General features: G+C 32.1%; 1 protein-coding gene and 1 pseudogene across 1 annotated transcript; both read left to right on the forward strand.

Moving 5' to 3' along the window:
• The first annotated feature begins 297 nt into the window (after positions 1-297).
• On the forward strand, positions 298-4,408 carry LOC137813466 (putative wall-associated receptor kinase-like 16). The gene is made up of 3 exons (XM_068615738.1): positions 298-1,243; positions 1,635-1,808; positions 3,076-4,408. The coding sequence occupies exons 1-3, from the start codon at positions 376-378 to the stop codon at positions 4,278-4,280; spliced, it is 2,247 nt and encodes a 748-aa protein (XP_068471839.1). The 5' UTR covers positions 298-375; the 3' UTR covers positions 4,281-4,408.
• Positions 4,409-11,044: 6,636 nt separating this feature from the next.
• On the forward strand, positions 11,045-14,824 carry LOC137813467 (wall-associated receptor kinase 2-like; annotated as a pseudogene).
• The last annotated feature ends 1,235 nt before the right edge of the window (positions 14,825-16,059 follow it).

Below are 16,059 nucleotides of genomic sequence, written 5' to 3' on the forward strand. Positions count from 1 at the left end.
TTAATTAACAATAGTGGAAGAATCGTCGTTATAATTGATTTATTTATAACCACCCTATAATAACAACGGTTATTGTCTTTATATATTTTTTAACCATCGTACCATTTTGAATGATATCGAGGATACAAAATGCACCAATTTCATAATTTTTTGTCACTTATATTCGTAATCCGTGTAAAAGCTCAATCTTTCCTAAATTTTTATTTTTAATTTAGGATAAATTGGTTTTTTGTTTTTTATAAAGATAAATTTTATTTTATTTTTTCTTTTAAAATGATTATACAGCAGTGAGATATTAGTTTAGTCTATGGATGAGCTGCCCGGTCTCTTAGCTATAAATTGGATCGAAAGTGTTATTGAGCACATATCACAACAATGAGAGTTAAGGAGACGCAAAAGCATCTGACCAGACTGACCGTGCTGTTACTGATGGCTTTAGCAGCAGCCAGCCAAGCCCTGCCCGGCTGCCAGGACTCCTGCGGAAGTGTTTCATCAATTCCGTATCCATTTGGCATCGGCAATTCATCGGTCACCGGTCATAACTGTTTTCAGGAGAAAGAATTGGAGCTTACATGCAGAAACTCAACCTTATATCGCGGCCAAGGTAACGCCCAAATTATTAACATAAGCCTCGCTGGTAAAATAGACATGCTCATGTTCATCTCCAAGGTTTGCAAAAACGAATCGCAAGGTAACCGCCCCAGTCTCAGATCACCGGCTTTCACAATTTCTAGTGAAGACAACAAGTTCGTAAGCGTAGGGTGCGACACTTACGGCTATCTCAACAGTTTTCGCAACGGTACAACATCTTCAACGGGGTGCTTGACGAGATGCGACAGCTTAGAGAGCGTTGAAAGCATGCAGAGAAGCGGAAACTGTCCGGGCATAGGGTGTTGCCAGGTCGACATTCCTCCTGGGATGAAGAATATTAGCTTGCGAGCATACAGCTTCAACAATTTCAATTCCACTTCCGATTTCAACAAGTGTGGATACTCCTTTGTGGTAAAAAATGGCAACTACAGTTTCTCCGTCGATCATTTGAAGGGCATCAACTTCACTATGGCACCCATGGTCATGGATTGGAGTGTAGGAAACGACACGTGCGACGCTTCTATGCATACAGCAGATTATGCATGCAAGAGTGCTAATAGCTCCTGTGAGAACTCGCCCAATGAATATGGTTACCGATGCAAATGTAATCCAGGCTTTGAGGGAAACCCATACCTTCTCCATGGTTGCCAAGGTAATTCATTCATTTATCAGTTCATTATGATAACATTGATTCTACATTCAGACAAATTTAAGACGTTTTCTGAACTAAAATTAACTTACAATTTTTTCTCAACCTATCCTAATCAACCCAAATGACTCATTTTGAATATGCTAATTTTTAATACAATAAAGATGGTCACGTCACCTCAGTGTGCTCAAACAGCTGGCCATTGAAATATATATAGCATGACGGGTTGACTTATAAGTCTCTTTAGTGATTTCATGAATGACATAATAAGTTATATTATAATTAGAATCAAACGAAAGGTACTCATTAGTTTAAGCAATTTTTTTCCTAGAAAATGGATTAGGGAGTTTCTTACGGCGTGCTTTTGAACTGGTCATTTATGTGGCCTTTGTAGACTTTCCGGAGTGTACAAGGAATAAACACAATTGCGATAGTGAAGATCATTGTATAGAAACTTCTGGCTCTTTTGAATGTTTCTGTCCTGACGGACTAATCGGAAATGGGACAAAAGAAGGCGGAGGATGCCACCCAAAGCAGAAGGCTGATCCATTTATCAAGATCGTCATTGGTAACCAAATTATAATTTCGTTTCAGTTTTCTTTTTCTTCCCTTAAGCCACTAATATTTCAATTGCACAAGCCTTGGTGATATTTTCACAATCTAATTTTTTAATATTACTTTCCCATAACTTATTTTGTTCATTTTTTATTCAATAATTTAATTTATATTTTTATTAGATATTCTAATATTAAAAGATAGTTATCATTCTGTTCTCTTAACAAAATGGTTATTCAATACAAAATTAATAAAATAAGTTGTGTGATTATATAAAAATGAATTACAAAAGAAACACTTATTTAACAATCAATATTTAATAGTTTAATTGTTTTTACTTAAAATATTAATATATATTATTTTATTATTAAAGTAGACAATAAAGTAATTATTTTATTAAACTCTATTAGGAATGATATGTGTGACTTCAGTTATGTGATATTAATACTCATAGTGACAAAGTTTTTCACCATTTTTCTGTTATATGGGAGTTTTCTTCTCTTGGTTATGTTAAAATTAATATTGATAATGTTGTTAGGGATTCTCTTGATCTTGTTGCTTGTGGTGATATTTTTTGTGAGAGTATGACGAGTTCATTGGTAGTTTATCTACTTTCCTTGATATTCATAATTATTTTGGTTTCCTGAGTTTATGAATTTATCCATGTCATTGAAACAACTAAAATTATGAGTTTTCTAGTTTTTGGCTTGAATGTGATTCTACCTATATTTTTGTCGTTTTTACTACTAGGACTAATGTTTCTTTGATTCTCCGTAATATGTGAAACAAATGCCTTGATTATTATGAGAAAATCAGATTTAGGATTTCTCACATTTTTTTGTAAAGACAATGTTTGTGCCGACAAGCTTGCTAACTTAAGTTTTATTCATAGAAAACAATTCCATTGATATAAAAAGGTTCCATGTAATCTCTTCTTAGAATTCTTTATTAATAGATATAGATTACTTAAGTATCGTTTTTCTTATATTTTATTTTATGAGCTTTGGCATAGTCCCCATATTTGCTTGGAATTTTTTTTCTTTTTTTTTCATAATACTTTTTTCATATGATGACAAATGATTGTTAAAATTTAAGGTGTGAGTTTAGCTAAGATGTCAAGTTTTATAATGTTGCATAACACATGGTAGTTTTTATAAAAAAAAATGTTTTAGTGTTTAAGTATATCAAACTATTATATTTTATAAAAAAAAGTTGGATTGTTAAAATATCATTATTGTATTTTATAATTACTTTATTCATATTTATATTTTTGGTAACAGATGCAGGTGTAGGATTAATTGCTCTGTTTATAGGAGTTTCTTGGCTATACTTGATGTACCAGAAAAGGAAAGTCCTCAAATTAAAGGAGAAGTTCTTTCAGCAGAATGGAGGCATCATTCTGAGACAACAACTCTCCACTAGGGAAGACTCATCTCAGTCCGCTACAATTTTCAGTGCAGAGCAACTTAAGAAAGCCACCAACAATTTTGATGAGAGCTTAATCATCGGTAAAGGAGGTTATGGTACAGTTTTCAAAGGACTTCTCTCAAATAACAAAGTTGTTGCTATCAAGAAGTCCAAAATAGTGGATCAGAGTCAGGTGGAGCAATTCATTAATGAGGTTATTATACTCTCACAAATTAATCATAGAAATGTGGTCAAACTCTTGGGATGTTGTCTAGAGATAGAAGTTCCCTTACTGGTTTATGAATTTGTTAACAATGGTACCCTTTTTGATTATCTACATAACCAAGGAGAGGTGGTTAATGTGTCTTGGAAAACGCGTCTAAGGATAGCTACAGAGACAGCTGCAGCTTTGTCATATCTACACTCGGCAGCTTCCATACCCATCATCCACAGAGATGTGAAGACTGCAAATATACTCTTGGATGAAACTTACACTGCCAAAGTGTCTGACTTTGGAGCTTCTAGATTGGTTCCTCTTGACCAAACTGAAATAGCCACAATTGTGCAAGGAACCTTTGGGTATTTAGACCCAGAGTACATGCAATCAAGTCAGTTGACAGAAAAGAGTGATGTCTATAGCTTTGGGGTAGTGCTTGTAGAACTACTAACAGGGGAGAAACCGTTCTGTTTTGACAGGGCAGAAGAGAAACGAAGTCTTACGGTTCACTTTCTATGTAGCTTGAAAGAGGATCGTCTATTTGATGTTCTTCAGGTGGGTATTTTGGATGAAGAAAACAAGCAGGAGCTTATGGAGGTTGCTATTCTTGCTGCTAGGTGCCTGAGACTTACAGGGGAGGAAAGGCCTAGCATGAAGGAAGTGGCAATGGAATTAGAGGGAATAAAGCTTATAGAGAAACACCCTTGGATCAATACAGGCAAAAACTTTGAGGAGGGTCAATACTTGCTTCATGAGGCACAAAGCTCCCATGAACATGGTGATAGTAGTAGTGCCCAACAAAATACTGGATATGATAGCTTGAGAGCACTTGAATTAATTGACTTTGGTAATGGAAGATGATCAGCGCTCATGACAGAACAACATGCAGTTCCACTTCAGTTTATTTCAATAAACAAACATATTTCTACAATCATTATTTCATGTAGTTAGCATGGTTATAAATGAATTATGTTTGATGTTTTGTGTAACATATTTCTACCTTTTTTGCCAAATTACTTTTGTCCATTTTTTTTACTCATTTTAACATCTTTGTTCCTTTTTTTATTTACTTTTATCTGCAAGAGAAAACAAGTTGAAACATAATTTTGATTCGAAAATTGCTTACAAATGTATTAGTAGTTACACGAAATTGAAATGCAAGTCTATTTATGCGTAGTGAAGAACAAATAAATTTTGAGAAATAGAAAACTTACACTTTTGTTAAAGGAAAGTGAAGACAGAGAGTGTGATATTTTTGTGTGGATTTACATTAATATCCTCATTTGTGTTTTGCAATCTTAAATAAGAGTGTATTGACAAAGTTAACACTCTTCATGGCCATTGGTTATCAGTCAAAGATAAAATTCCTAAGATGATAAAGAGAAATATTTGACTTGATGTATAAAGTTGATCTTTGTTAGGATTACTTCATTAAAATATTGTTCAGACTTCTAGAACATCTAAGCATATCCAAGAACATCTAAGATAGGTGTCTTCTAGTATCAATGTTGATTGTCTTAGTAGAGCATCTAGTCATTTAGTATCTATTAAGACTAATTCTATATTGAGAATCTGTTACCTACCTTTTAAAGTTATATGTTTGGTTGATTAATTTTGGGATTATTTTTGTCTAGAAAAAAAAGTGTGAATAAGATTTTGTAAATAAAGTAAATTAATCCAAGTACATACTAAAAATGTTATTTCTCACTGTGAAGTGATGTGGGAAAATGGACATTTTTTCATGAATATTAAAAAAATTCTATAAAAGGTTTTCATATCAACATTTTACTTTCTATTTATTTTACTTGTTTTGTTGAAAGATAATAGTAATACCAGCGTTGAAAGTGTAATTTTTCTATATATCGTAATCCAATCACAAACCTTTATGTATGATAAATTTATTGACTTTTATTAATTTTTTAAAATTATATTAATAGTATAAATATTCTTACCCTAAAAATCCATGTCTATTAAACTCCAGTATAGTTATATAATCAAATTTTGAGTGATATTAGATTTATCTTCTTAAATACAATTTTAGATTCGCAGTTAGTTAGATTTTTTTTCATGTAAATTAATAACTACCAAAGTAAATAGATAGTTTATTTGATTTAATATAATTTTAAAAATATTTATATAATTTTCACAATAACAAATAATAAAGTGTAACTACTTTCTTTAATTTGTGGTGAAATATCAAAGGAACTGCATTCAAGGTATATCAGCTTCACAGAACTAATATTTTTAATAATTTTTCTCAGAATTTTCAGTTTTTTCTCTTTTTCATTTCAAATGGTTATGTCGTTTAAGGCAGTTGCTTCCTGCACCCCTGCATATTTTTTCCTGCACCCCACAATATTATGCAAAGACCAAACTGTTCCTGTTATTTTTAAAAAACCCTAAAATGCACTTGAACTGTATTTATCTTTTTGCATTATGGATTATGGAATCCAGAAAAATTTCGGATTGGCACTTCCAGTAAAATTTCATATCCATCAATCCGTAATTCAAAATATGCATTTCATGTCCCAAAATTCATCATTCAAAAAAAGCATTCTGGATCCATCAATCAGTAACAGAAATATGCATTATGGATTTAGAAATCCATAATTAAAAAAAAAAAATTCCGAATCCACCAATCCGTAACAGAATTAGGCTTCCAGATTCAGCAATCCAAAAATGAATAATTTATGCAAAAATTGCTTTTGGAACACCCCCTCATCCAGAAAAAAATATTCAGTTCTGGATTGATGAATCCGTAGCACACTCCCAAATCCCTATTTCCGATAATCACAATGCCCTTTTTCAAATAAAAGATTTGGGGTTTAGAAAATTGTGGGGTGTGGGAAGAAAAATGTAGGGGTGCAGGAAGAAGAAGCCATCTTTTAAATGCCATTGCACTCATTTAAGCTTTCTTGTAGCTCAATTGATAAGGCCCATTTGCGGCTTTCTTCTGCAAAAGACCGTTCTTCGTTTGTCAAGGCTCGGGATCACAAGATATTTGTTGATATTTTCCACTTAACTCTAGGTATGATTATCCTTTTGTATACTTCATTTTTTCTGTAGCATTTATGATTTGTTCACCACATTATTGTCAAGAAAATATTACATTTAGGCTGAAATTGGTTTGTTGAAAATTTCATTTAAGGTTGCAAGTTGATTTTACCAAATATAAATCATTCTTCTTGCTACTAGTAAATTGTAATGGATAAATTATTATATTATAATATTCATATTTAATTTATAGTGCTCACATTAATGGAGAAGCTATAGTTTGGATATTATGTGATGAAACATATGCATAAAACTATATTGACCAACATTAAGGGTCCGTGGAAGGAGATAATATACAACTAACTCAAATATGTTAAATATATTAAATATGTTAAATGTTAATTTCATCTTCAATATTTAGTTATATACTAGTGATCCATCTGAGGAAGGCTTACAAGAGGTTTGAGAGTAGTTGACATTATTTCTTTTAAGTATTTACATAGTTATAACTAGTTAACAATTTTATATGAATATTAAATGTTAGTAAATTTTATAATTATTATGCTAGATTTTATTTTGAAAACATTTACTTGAGCTTATTATATATGGCAAAATAAATATATCAAAAAAAAATAACACTTTCTATAATTGATTTATTTTTTATCATCATAAAAAGTAACACATTAAATAACTGCTAAAATTATATGTTATTTTTCATATAAAGTAATACTTTAATGTGTTTTTTAAGACAGTTCTTTTATGTTTGATGTAAAATCGATATAAAAAGGTATGTTTTAACAGTTGTAAAAATGAGTGAGTTTCTATATTATTATTTTTTTCCTTCCTAACTATCAATTCTCGAAGAGACATGTAACTTAAGGAATATTCATTTGCTTAGAGGAAATTAATTTAAACAAAACTGAAATTTAAAAAATTTCAATTAAAATAAAATATGTATCCAACTTTAACTATTATGTTTTCATCAAAAACATATATCATGATAAGAAAAATGACGAATATTGACTAAGCGGTTAAGTCTCCGCCAAGAATTAACAGATGTAAAATTAAACATATTTAAATTGTTAATATATAATAAAAAGTTGTCATACAATAATATAAAACAATAATAATGGAAATATTTAATTATTTGGTAACCCAGTGGATACATCAATATTTTTTTTCAGCCATCTACATGACAATTTTATGTTAAAAGGTTTTTTTTTTTTTTTTTAAAGGTACAATAGTTATAAAAATGAACCAAATGGATACATATCCTTTGTCAAAGATCAGAACAAGTCAAAAAGAATTAATCAAATAGAGTTATAATATATGCAGTGTATCAACATGTCAATTTCCAATTAACATGATCTTACAAAAGAATTTATCATGGAAAGATGAACATGTGTGGGATGTTTTACCTGTCATGTGTTGACATGTCAAAGTATATATTCTGATAAACCATATGAATGCCAAGTCTTTGGGTACTTTTAAAGCATGTATGAAGTTTTTTTTTTATGTTTTCACGTCTACAATTTCTTTAATTCAACTTAAGTTTTATTAGTTTTGTATTTTTTACCTTTGGACCAGGTTTCATTCTTTGGCTATTATGTTTCTTCTCACTTTTATTTATTCTTCATCCACGTTTACGCCATGTGTAAATTTGAAAATAATAAAAAGTAATAGAAACTTGCTCTGCCACAACTATGGTGAAGAATTCATTAAACTTTATAAAACCTTAATAAAGTGAGGCTGCATTTCACTTCCATATTGTTTTTATAACTAATATTTGTTCACGTTGTAATTAGTTACTAAAATTTTAACATAATTAATAGTTATCTTGGTAATTAATAGATATTAATTTAAAAATTATTTATTAATAATATAAATTAATTTAAATATTAACAATTTTTTTAATTTTTAAAATAGTATCTAATTTAGTCAATATATCAATTAATCATTTTTGTTTTAATTTGATGATTTTCTAATAATGTATATGATTAATCATTTGGTTAGTCCAATCTTTAACAACATCTAATGTTTGAATACATGGATTATCATCACCACATGTCTTCTCACTCTCTCTATTAACGAGTTCCATCCATATACAACACTTTTCCTTCTCTACTGTATCTTTTTTCTAGTTATCAACTATCTTTGCAACTTTCACATGGACACCTCCATTTGCAACAATCTTGTATCATTCATGGACTATTATTAGCTTACAATGCTCTCACAAGGACTTGATGGTTATGGTCAAAACGACAAAGACAAAGACAATACTAAAAATTCAACTTCACTTCCTCACGCATCTACCAAACATAACCCTCAAAGAAGACGTAGACGACAAAAAAGAAGAGTACCTTATGGCACGATCTCTCATAAATAAATTATTTCCCTATTGTAATAGTACTAATTATCAATTTTAATTTTAATTTCAATTCCTAACTTACCTCTTATTTTTTATAAATACATAAATAATCAAAACAATAAAATAAACACAAAGTATGTTAACATATTTAGTTTTTTTTTTAAGTTATTGGACTTTGTTAGTTTGGCCCTTTTTAAGACTAATTAAGACATGTTTAATTGTAGTATAAGTAGTAAAAACGTTCAAATTGTGGTAAACATGACCGTGACACCATAATCAATAATCCAAGATTCTTTTATAGCAGACAGTGAAGAGAGAAACTTACTTGTTGAAGATTGCTTAGTATTGGGGATTTCATCCGCAGAGAAGGTGCCGACTTGATTAATTTGAGTGTGAGGGATAGGATCCTCAAGGTTTTGCTAACGCAAAATGTTGGTCAGGAATTGGCACTGCTGTGATGTAAGTTGAATCCCCTTTACATCCTATTCTTTAGGAAAAAACTCAAAAAAAGTGTCAGTAGTAATCATATTATTGGTTTGGGATTTAGGGTTGAAATCTTCACTTTGGCTCAACTAAAGACGTGGACGTGGCTTACCAGCAAAGAGAATCTAACTGAATTTACATACACCCGCTGGTGCATAAATCCTACAGAATGTATGAAATCTATCCGGAAGAGAAGATGAAGAAGGAGGGGTTTGTTTTAATAGGAAGAAGTCTCGTAAATTACAGCTGTAAACTTTTTTAGTTTTGTTGTCGTGATGTTTCTGAGATTAGTGCTACTAATGCTCTTAGAGAGCTAGTAGTTAGTTGTTTGCAGATCCAACTGAAGTCACGGCAAAGGCGATTCAAAGCTTGTTTATGGTTGAAAGATATGATGAATGTTCTGCTAGGCAAAAATCTGACCTATAAGCCCATGTCCAAATATTGTCAATGCTGGTCAACGTTATGCAGTTTCTTGCACGTTTTGTGTGGTTAGTTGACCAGCTATTGGTGCTTAAAAGATGAGGATGTGCGAAGATTTTTGTAGCTTTTGGAAGTAGACTAGCAGCAGAGGTCGTGCCTCACTTTGACAATAAAATGTAGTGCACAAGGTTTGGTATTGCTGCAATGGGTAGGGAGCTAGCTAGATTTCAAGTTTTTAGATTGTTAAAATTCTAGTGGCTAGATAGCCATCAAGTTTTTGGTTTGCTGTTTTTTGCAAAACCAATTTTGTTTGGGTAGGGGCTACTTAAATAGTTTAAGATTCTTGAGTTAAGTGGTGTGTCACTTAATCTTGATTTGCTTTGTTGATTTTTATTCTATTAATTCATTGCTGATAAAAAAAAGTAATTATATTATTGGTTTGGAATGTCCAATTGGTGAATTTGTAGCCAGGAGGAAACCCATACTTTTTATAAAAATAGCTTTGATACCATATTACAAAGTGAACTTTAAGCCTAACTCAACCCCATAAAACCGACTCATGAGGTGAGGTTTGCACCCACTTATATATAATCAATTGTCCTCATCTCTAATCGATGTGAGATCTCCAACAAAGTAATAAAAAAAATATATATATATAAATACATAAAATAAACAATTTAACTTTCATATGTTAAAGTTAATCAGAAAACATTTATATAAACACATGCACTTCCAAACTTCATCATTTAAAAGAAAAAAATACAAACAATAATGAAGCAAGTCGTGTTACCCTCATAAATACCAACAACACTAAACTCGAGACTTCCTGGCATGACTTTAGCTAAAGTTCCATAATAGAAGGTTTTCCTCCCTGCATAACTTCAGCTTCAACCCTAACTTCATTTTAATCGTGTCATGTCTTTATTTATAATTTTTTTTAAAAATCAGATAATTAAATTAAACAAAGTCGTGTTTGTATACCATCAACATGAAAGTCGTTGTGGGAAAACAAGACTTCAATTAGATAATCAAATATGAGGTTGAACTTATATTTATAAAAGACAACTTAAAATAGGTTTCTTTCAGTAATATCAAACCAATGCATTATTTTCGTAAATTTTCTCCACTTGTATTTAAAATCCATGTAAAAACTCATTCTTTCCTAAATTTTTATTTTTAATTTAGGTTAATTAGTGTTATGTATTTTATAGTGTAAGACAAAAAATTTATTTATTTTTTATTTTGAAATTATTATAGCCGTAACTCTATGAAAGAGCTGGCCCGGTCAATCTATATTCCTCTCTTAGGTATAAATTGGATCGAAAGTGGTATTGAGCACATATAACAAAAATGAGAATTAAGGAGACGCAAAAGCATCTGACCAGACTGACCGTGATGTTACTGATGGCTTTAGCAGCAGCCAGCCAAGCCCTGCCCGGCTGCCAGGACTCCTGCGGAAGTGTTTCATCAATTCCGTATCCATTTGGCATCGGCAATTCATCGGTCACCGGTCATAACTGTTTTCAGGAGAAAGAATTGGAGCTTACATGCAGAAACTCAACCTTATATCGCGGCCAAGGTAACGCCCAAATTATTAACATAAGCCTCGCTGGTAAAATAGACATGCTCATGTTCATCTCCAAGGTTTGCAAAAACGAATCGCAAGGTAACCGCCCCAGTCTCAGATCACCGGCTTTCACAATTTCTAGTGAAGACAACAAGTTCGTAAGCGTAGGGTGCGACACTTACGGCTATCTCAACAGTTTTCGCAACGGTACAACATCTTCAACGGGGTGCTTGACGAGACGCGACAGCTTAGAGAGCGTTGAAAGCATGCAGAAGCGGAAACTGTACGGGCATAGGGTGTTGCCAGGTCGACATTCCTCCTGGGATGAAGAATATTAGCTTGCGAGCATACAGCTTCAACAATTTCAATTCCACTTCCGATTTCAACAAGTGTGGATACTCCTTTGTGGTAAAAATGGCAACTACAGTTTCTCCGTCGATCATTTGAAGGGCATCAACTTCACTATGGCACCCATGGTCATGGAGTGGAGTGTAGGAAACGACACGTGCGACGCTTCCATGCATACAGCAGATTATGCATGCAAGAGTGATAATAGCTATTGTCAGAACTCGCCCTATGAATATGGTTACCGATGCCAATGTAATCCAGACTTTGAGGGAAACCCATACCTTCTCCATGGTTGCCAAGGTAATTCATTCATTTATCACTTAATTATGCTAACCTTCATTCTACATTCAGACAAATTTAAGAAGTTTTCTGAACTAAAATTAACTTACAAATTTTTCTCAACCTATCCTAATCCACTCAAATGACGTCACCTCAGTGTGTTCAAACAGCTGGCCATTGAAATATATATAGCATGATGGGTTGACTTATAAGTCTCTTTAGAGATTTCATGAATGACATAATAAGTTATATTATAATTAGAATCAAAAGAAATATATTTATTAGTTTAAGCAGCTTTTTTGACTGAAAATGTATTAGGGAGTTTCTTACGGCGTGCTTTTGAACTAGTTATTTGTGTGGCCTTTGTAGACATTCCGGAGTGTGCACGTAACCAACACAATTGCGATAGTGAAGATCATTGTAGAGAAACTTCTGGCTCTTTTGAATGTTTCTGTCCTGACGGACTCATCGGAAATGGGACAAAAGAAGGCGGAGGATGCCACACAAAGCAGCCGCATGATCCATTTAACAAAATCATCATTGGTAAGCAAATTACAATTTCGTTTCAGTTTTGTTTTCCTTACCTTAAACCACTAATATTTTTAATTACACAAGCCTGGTGATATTTTCACAATCTAAATTTGTAATATAACTTTCCCATAACTCATTTTGTTCATTAAAAGATAGTTATCATTTTGTTCTCTTAACAAAATGGCTATTCAATACAAAATTAATAAATAAGTTGTATGATTATATAAAAATGAATTACAAAGGAAACACTTATTTAATAATCAATATTTAATAGTTTAATTGTTTTACTTAAAATATTAATATACATTATTAAATTATTAAAGTGAATGATAAAGTAATTATTTTATTTAGCTAAGTGAGAAATTATATGTTTAACTTATCTGTGTTTATGTTTTGTCATATTAATAGTGACAAAGTTGTTCACCTCTTCCAGTTAAAAATTAATATTGATGGTGTTAAATATGAGTTTTTTTAGTTTATGGCTTGAATGTCCTTGATTTGTTCTGTTTTTTTACTACTAGTTTTTCTAGTTTACTTATTTCTTCGTAATAAGTGGAACAAATGCCTTGATTATTATGAGAAATCAAATTTGGATTTTTCACATTTTTCGTGAAGACAATGTTTGTGCTGACAAACTTGTTAACTTAGGTTTTATCCATAGGGAACAATTTCATTGGTATAATAAGGTTTTATTCTTAAAATTCTTTATTAATTAGTATAGATTACTTAAGCATTTCTTTTCATAGGTTTTATTTTATAGATTTTGGCCTAGTCCCCCATATTTGCTTGTATTTTTTTTTGTCATTTTTTAAAAGTACTTTCCTCATGTGGTGACAGATAATTGTTGAAACTTAACATGCAAATCTAGCTGACATGTCAAGTTTTATAATGATACCTAACACCGTAGTTTTTTTATTAAAAAATAATTATTTTATTTTTTAAGAATATCAAACTATTATATTTTATAAACAAAATTGGATTGTTGAAATATCATATTTTATTATTATTTTATTATATTCATATTTTGGTAACAGGTGCAGGTGTAGGATTAATTGCTCTGTTTATAGGAGTTTCTTGGCTATACTTGATGTACCAGAAAAGGAAAGTCTTGAAATTAAAGGAGAAGTTCTTTCAGCAAAATGGAGGCATCATTCTAAGACAGCAACTCTCCACTAGGGAAGACTCATCTCAGTCCACTACAATTTTCAGTGCAGAGCAACTTAAGAAAGCCACCAACAATTTTGATGAGAGCTTAATCGTAGGTAAAGGAGGTTTCGGTACTGTTTTCAAAGGACTTCTCTCAAATAACAAAGTTGTTGCTATCAAAAAGTCCAAAATAGTGGATCAGAGCCAGGTGGAGCAATTCATTAATGAGGTCATTGTACTCTCACAAATTAATCACAGAAATGTGGTCAAACTCTTGGGATGTTGTCTAGAGACAGAAGTTCCCTTACTGGTTTATGAATTTGTTAACAATGGCACCCTTTTTCATTATCTACATAAACAAGGAGAGGTGGTCAATGTGTCTTGGAAAATGTGTTTAAGGATAGCTACAGAGACAGCTGCAGCTCTGTCATATCTACACTCGGTAGCTTCCATACCCATCATCCATAGAGATGTGAAGACTTCAAACATACTTTTGGATGAAACTTACAATGCCAAAGTTTCTGACTTTGGAGCTTCAAGATTGGTTCCTCTTGAACAAACTGAAATAGCCACAATTGTGCAAGGAACCTTTGGGTATTTAGACCCAGAGTACATGCAATCAAGTCAGTTGACTGAAAAGAGTGATGTTTATAGCTTTGGGGTAGTGCTTGTAGAACTGCTAACAGGGGAGAAACCTTTCTGTTTTGACAGGTCAGAAGAGAAACGAAGTCTCACGGTTCACTTTCTATGTAGCTTGAAAGAAGATCGTCTGATTGATGTTCTTCAGATGGGTATTTTAGATGAAGAAAACAGGCAAGAGGTTGTGGAGGTTGCTATTCTTGCTGCCAGGTGCCTTAGACTTACAGGGGAGGAAAGGCCTAGTATGAAGGAAGTGGCAATAGAATTAGAGGGAATAAAGCTTACGGAGAAACATCCTTCGATCAAAACAGGCAGAAACTTTGAGGTGGGTCAATACTTGCTTCATAAGACACAAAGCTCTCGTGAACATGGTGATAGTAGTAGTTCCCAACAAAATACTGGATATGATAGCTTGAGAGCACTTGAATTAATTGAGTTTGGTAATGGAAGATGATGAGCGCTCACGACACAACAACCTGCAGTTCCACTTTAGTTTATTTCAATGAACAAACATATTTCTACAATCATTATTTCATGTAGTTAGCATGGTTATCAATGAATTTTGTTTGATATTTACTGTAAACCTTCTCCAAAATTAGTTTTGCCCATTTTTGTTGACTCGTTTTAACATCTTTGCTGCCATGTTTTATTTACTTTTATTTGCTCGAGAAAAAAACGGGGAAACGTAATTTTGATTTATATTTTTTCGAAAATTGCTTACAAATGTACTAGTAGTTACACGAGATTGCAATGCAAGTCTATTTACAAGTATTTCAAAAACATGATTGAAAAACAAAAAAATTTTAAGAAATAAAAGACTTACACTTTGTTAAAGGAAAGTGAAAACAAATGTGAAATTTTTTTTGTGGATTTACATTAATATCCTCTTTTTTAAATCTTAGATAGGAATGCATTGATAACTCAACACTCTTCATGGCAATCGGTATTAGTCAAAGACAAAATCCTTACCAAGATAAAGATAAATATTTGACTTGGTGTATAGTTGTCACTTATAGAGTGTCTAACCTCATTAGAGTGTATAGAAGATATATGTCTTCTAGTATTAGTATCAATAGTGAATTGTCTTAGTAGAACGTCTAGTCATTTTGATATCTATTAAGACTAGTTCTATTTAAAGAAATTGCCTTAATGACATTTCTACTCAAAAGTATGAAGCATTGTTCTCATCTTCTATGCATGTGTAGGGAACTAACTAATACAAAAACCTTCAAGTTGTAATCTCTAGTCATTGATGACCATCAAATTTTCTTCGTCAAGTATGGGCTTAATGGAGTTAGGTTTGGTTTTTTTTTTTAGTGTTTAGGTTTGAGAGGAGGAATTAATCTTTTGTACTAAGCCACCAACTTTCGTATTTTGAGTAAACGTTTGGCAGGGTTTCCTTTAGATGAAAGTTTTAGGTTGGTTTGGCTAGGTGAGGGTAAGGCTTTTTGTGGAGGTGGTATAGATGATGAGGTTTGTGCTTCCATATTCGTGCTTGGGAAGTTTGCTGAGATAAACTTCCACTTGATTTGCCATGTGCATCTTGGTGAGAGTGGAGGAGCTCCATTCTCCACTGCCTTTGGTTGACAACTCTTGTGTTTGTATGTCATCTAGACACATAATCCTTGTGTAAGAATTGATGACTTAAATAAGAGAGGTGGGGGTGAATTGTTTATAAAAGACTTTTGCAAAGACTTGATTAAGAATGAATCTTTATCAAACAATCATAGATAAGCAATTAAGGAAAGCAATTAAACAATGATATAGAAACTGTTTTCAGAATTTTAATAGGTTAAAATCACGATTTAACCTGTTGTTTATATCAGCTGCAGAAACAGAATAAGATCAAACAGTTGTAAGGTGAT

The sequence above is a fragment of the Phaseolus vulgaris genome, chromosome 1 (genome assembly GCF_000499845.2).
Source record: "Phaseolus vulgaris cultivar G19833 chromosome 1, P. vulgaris v2.0, whole genome shotgun sequence".
Classification (NCBI taxonomy): domain Eukaryota; kingdom Viridiplantae; phylum Streptophyta; class Magnoliopsida; order Fabales; family Fabaceae; genus Phaseolus; species Phaseolus vulgaris.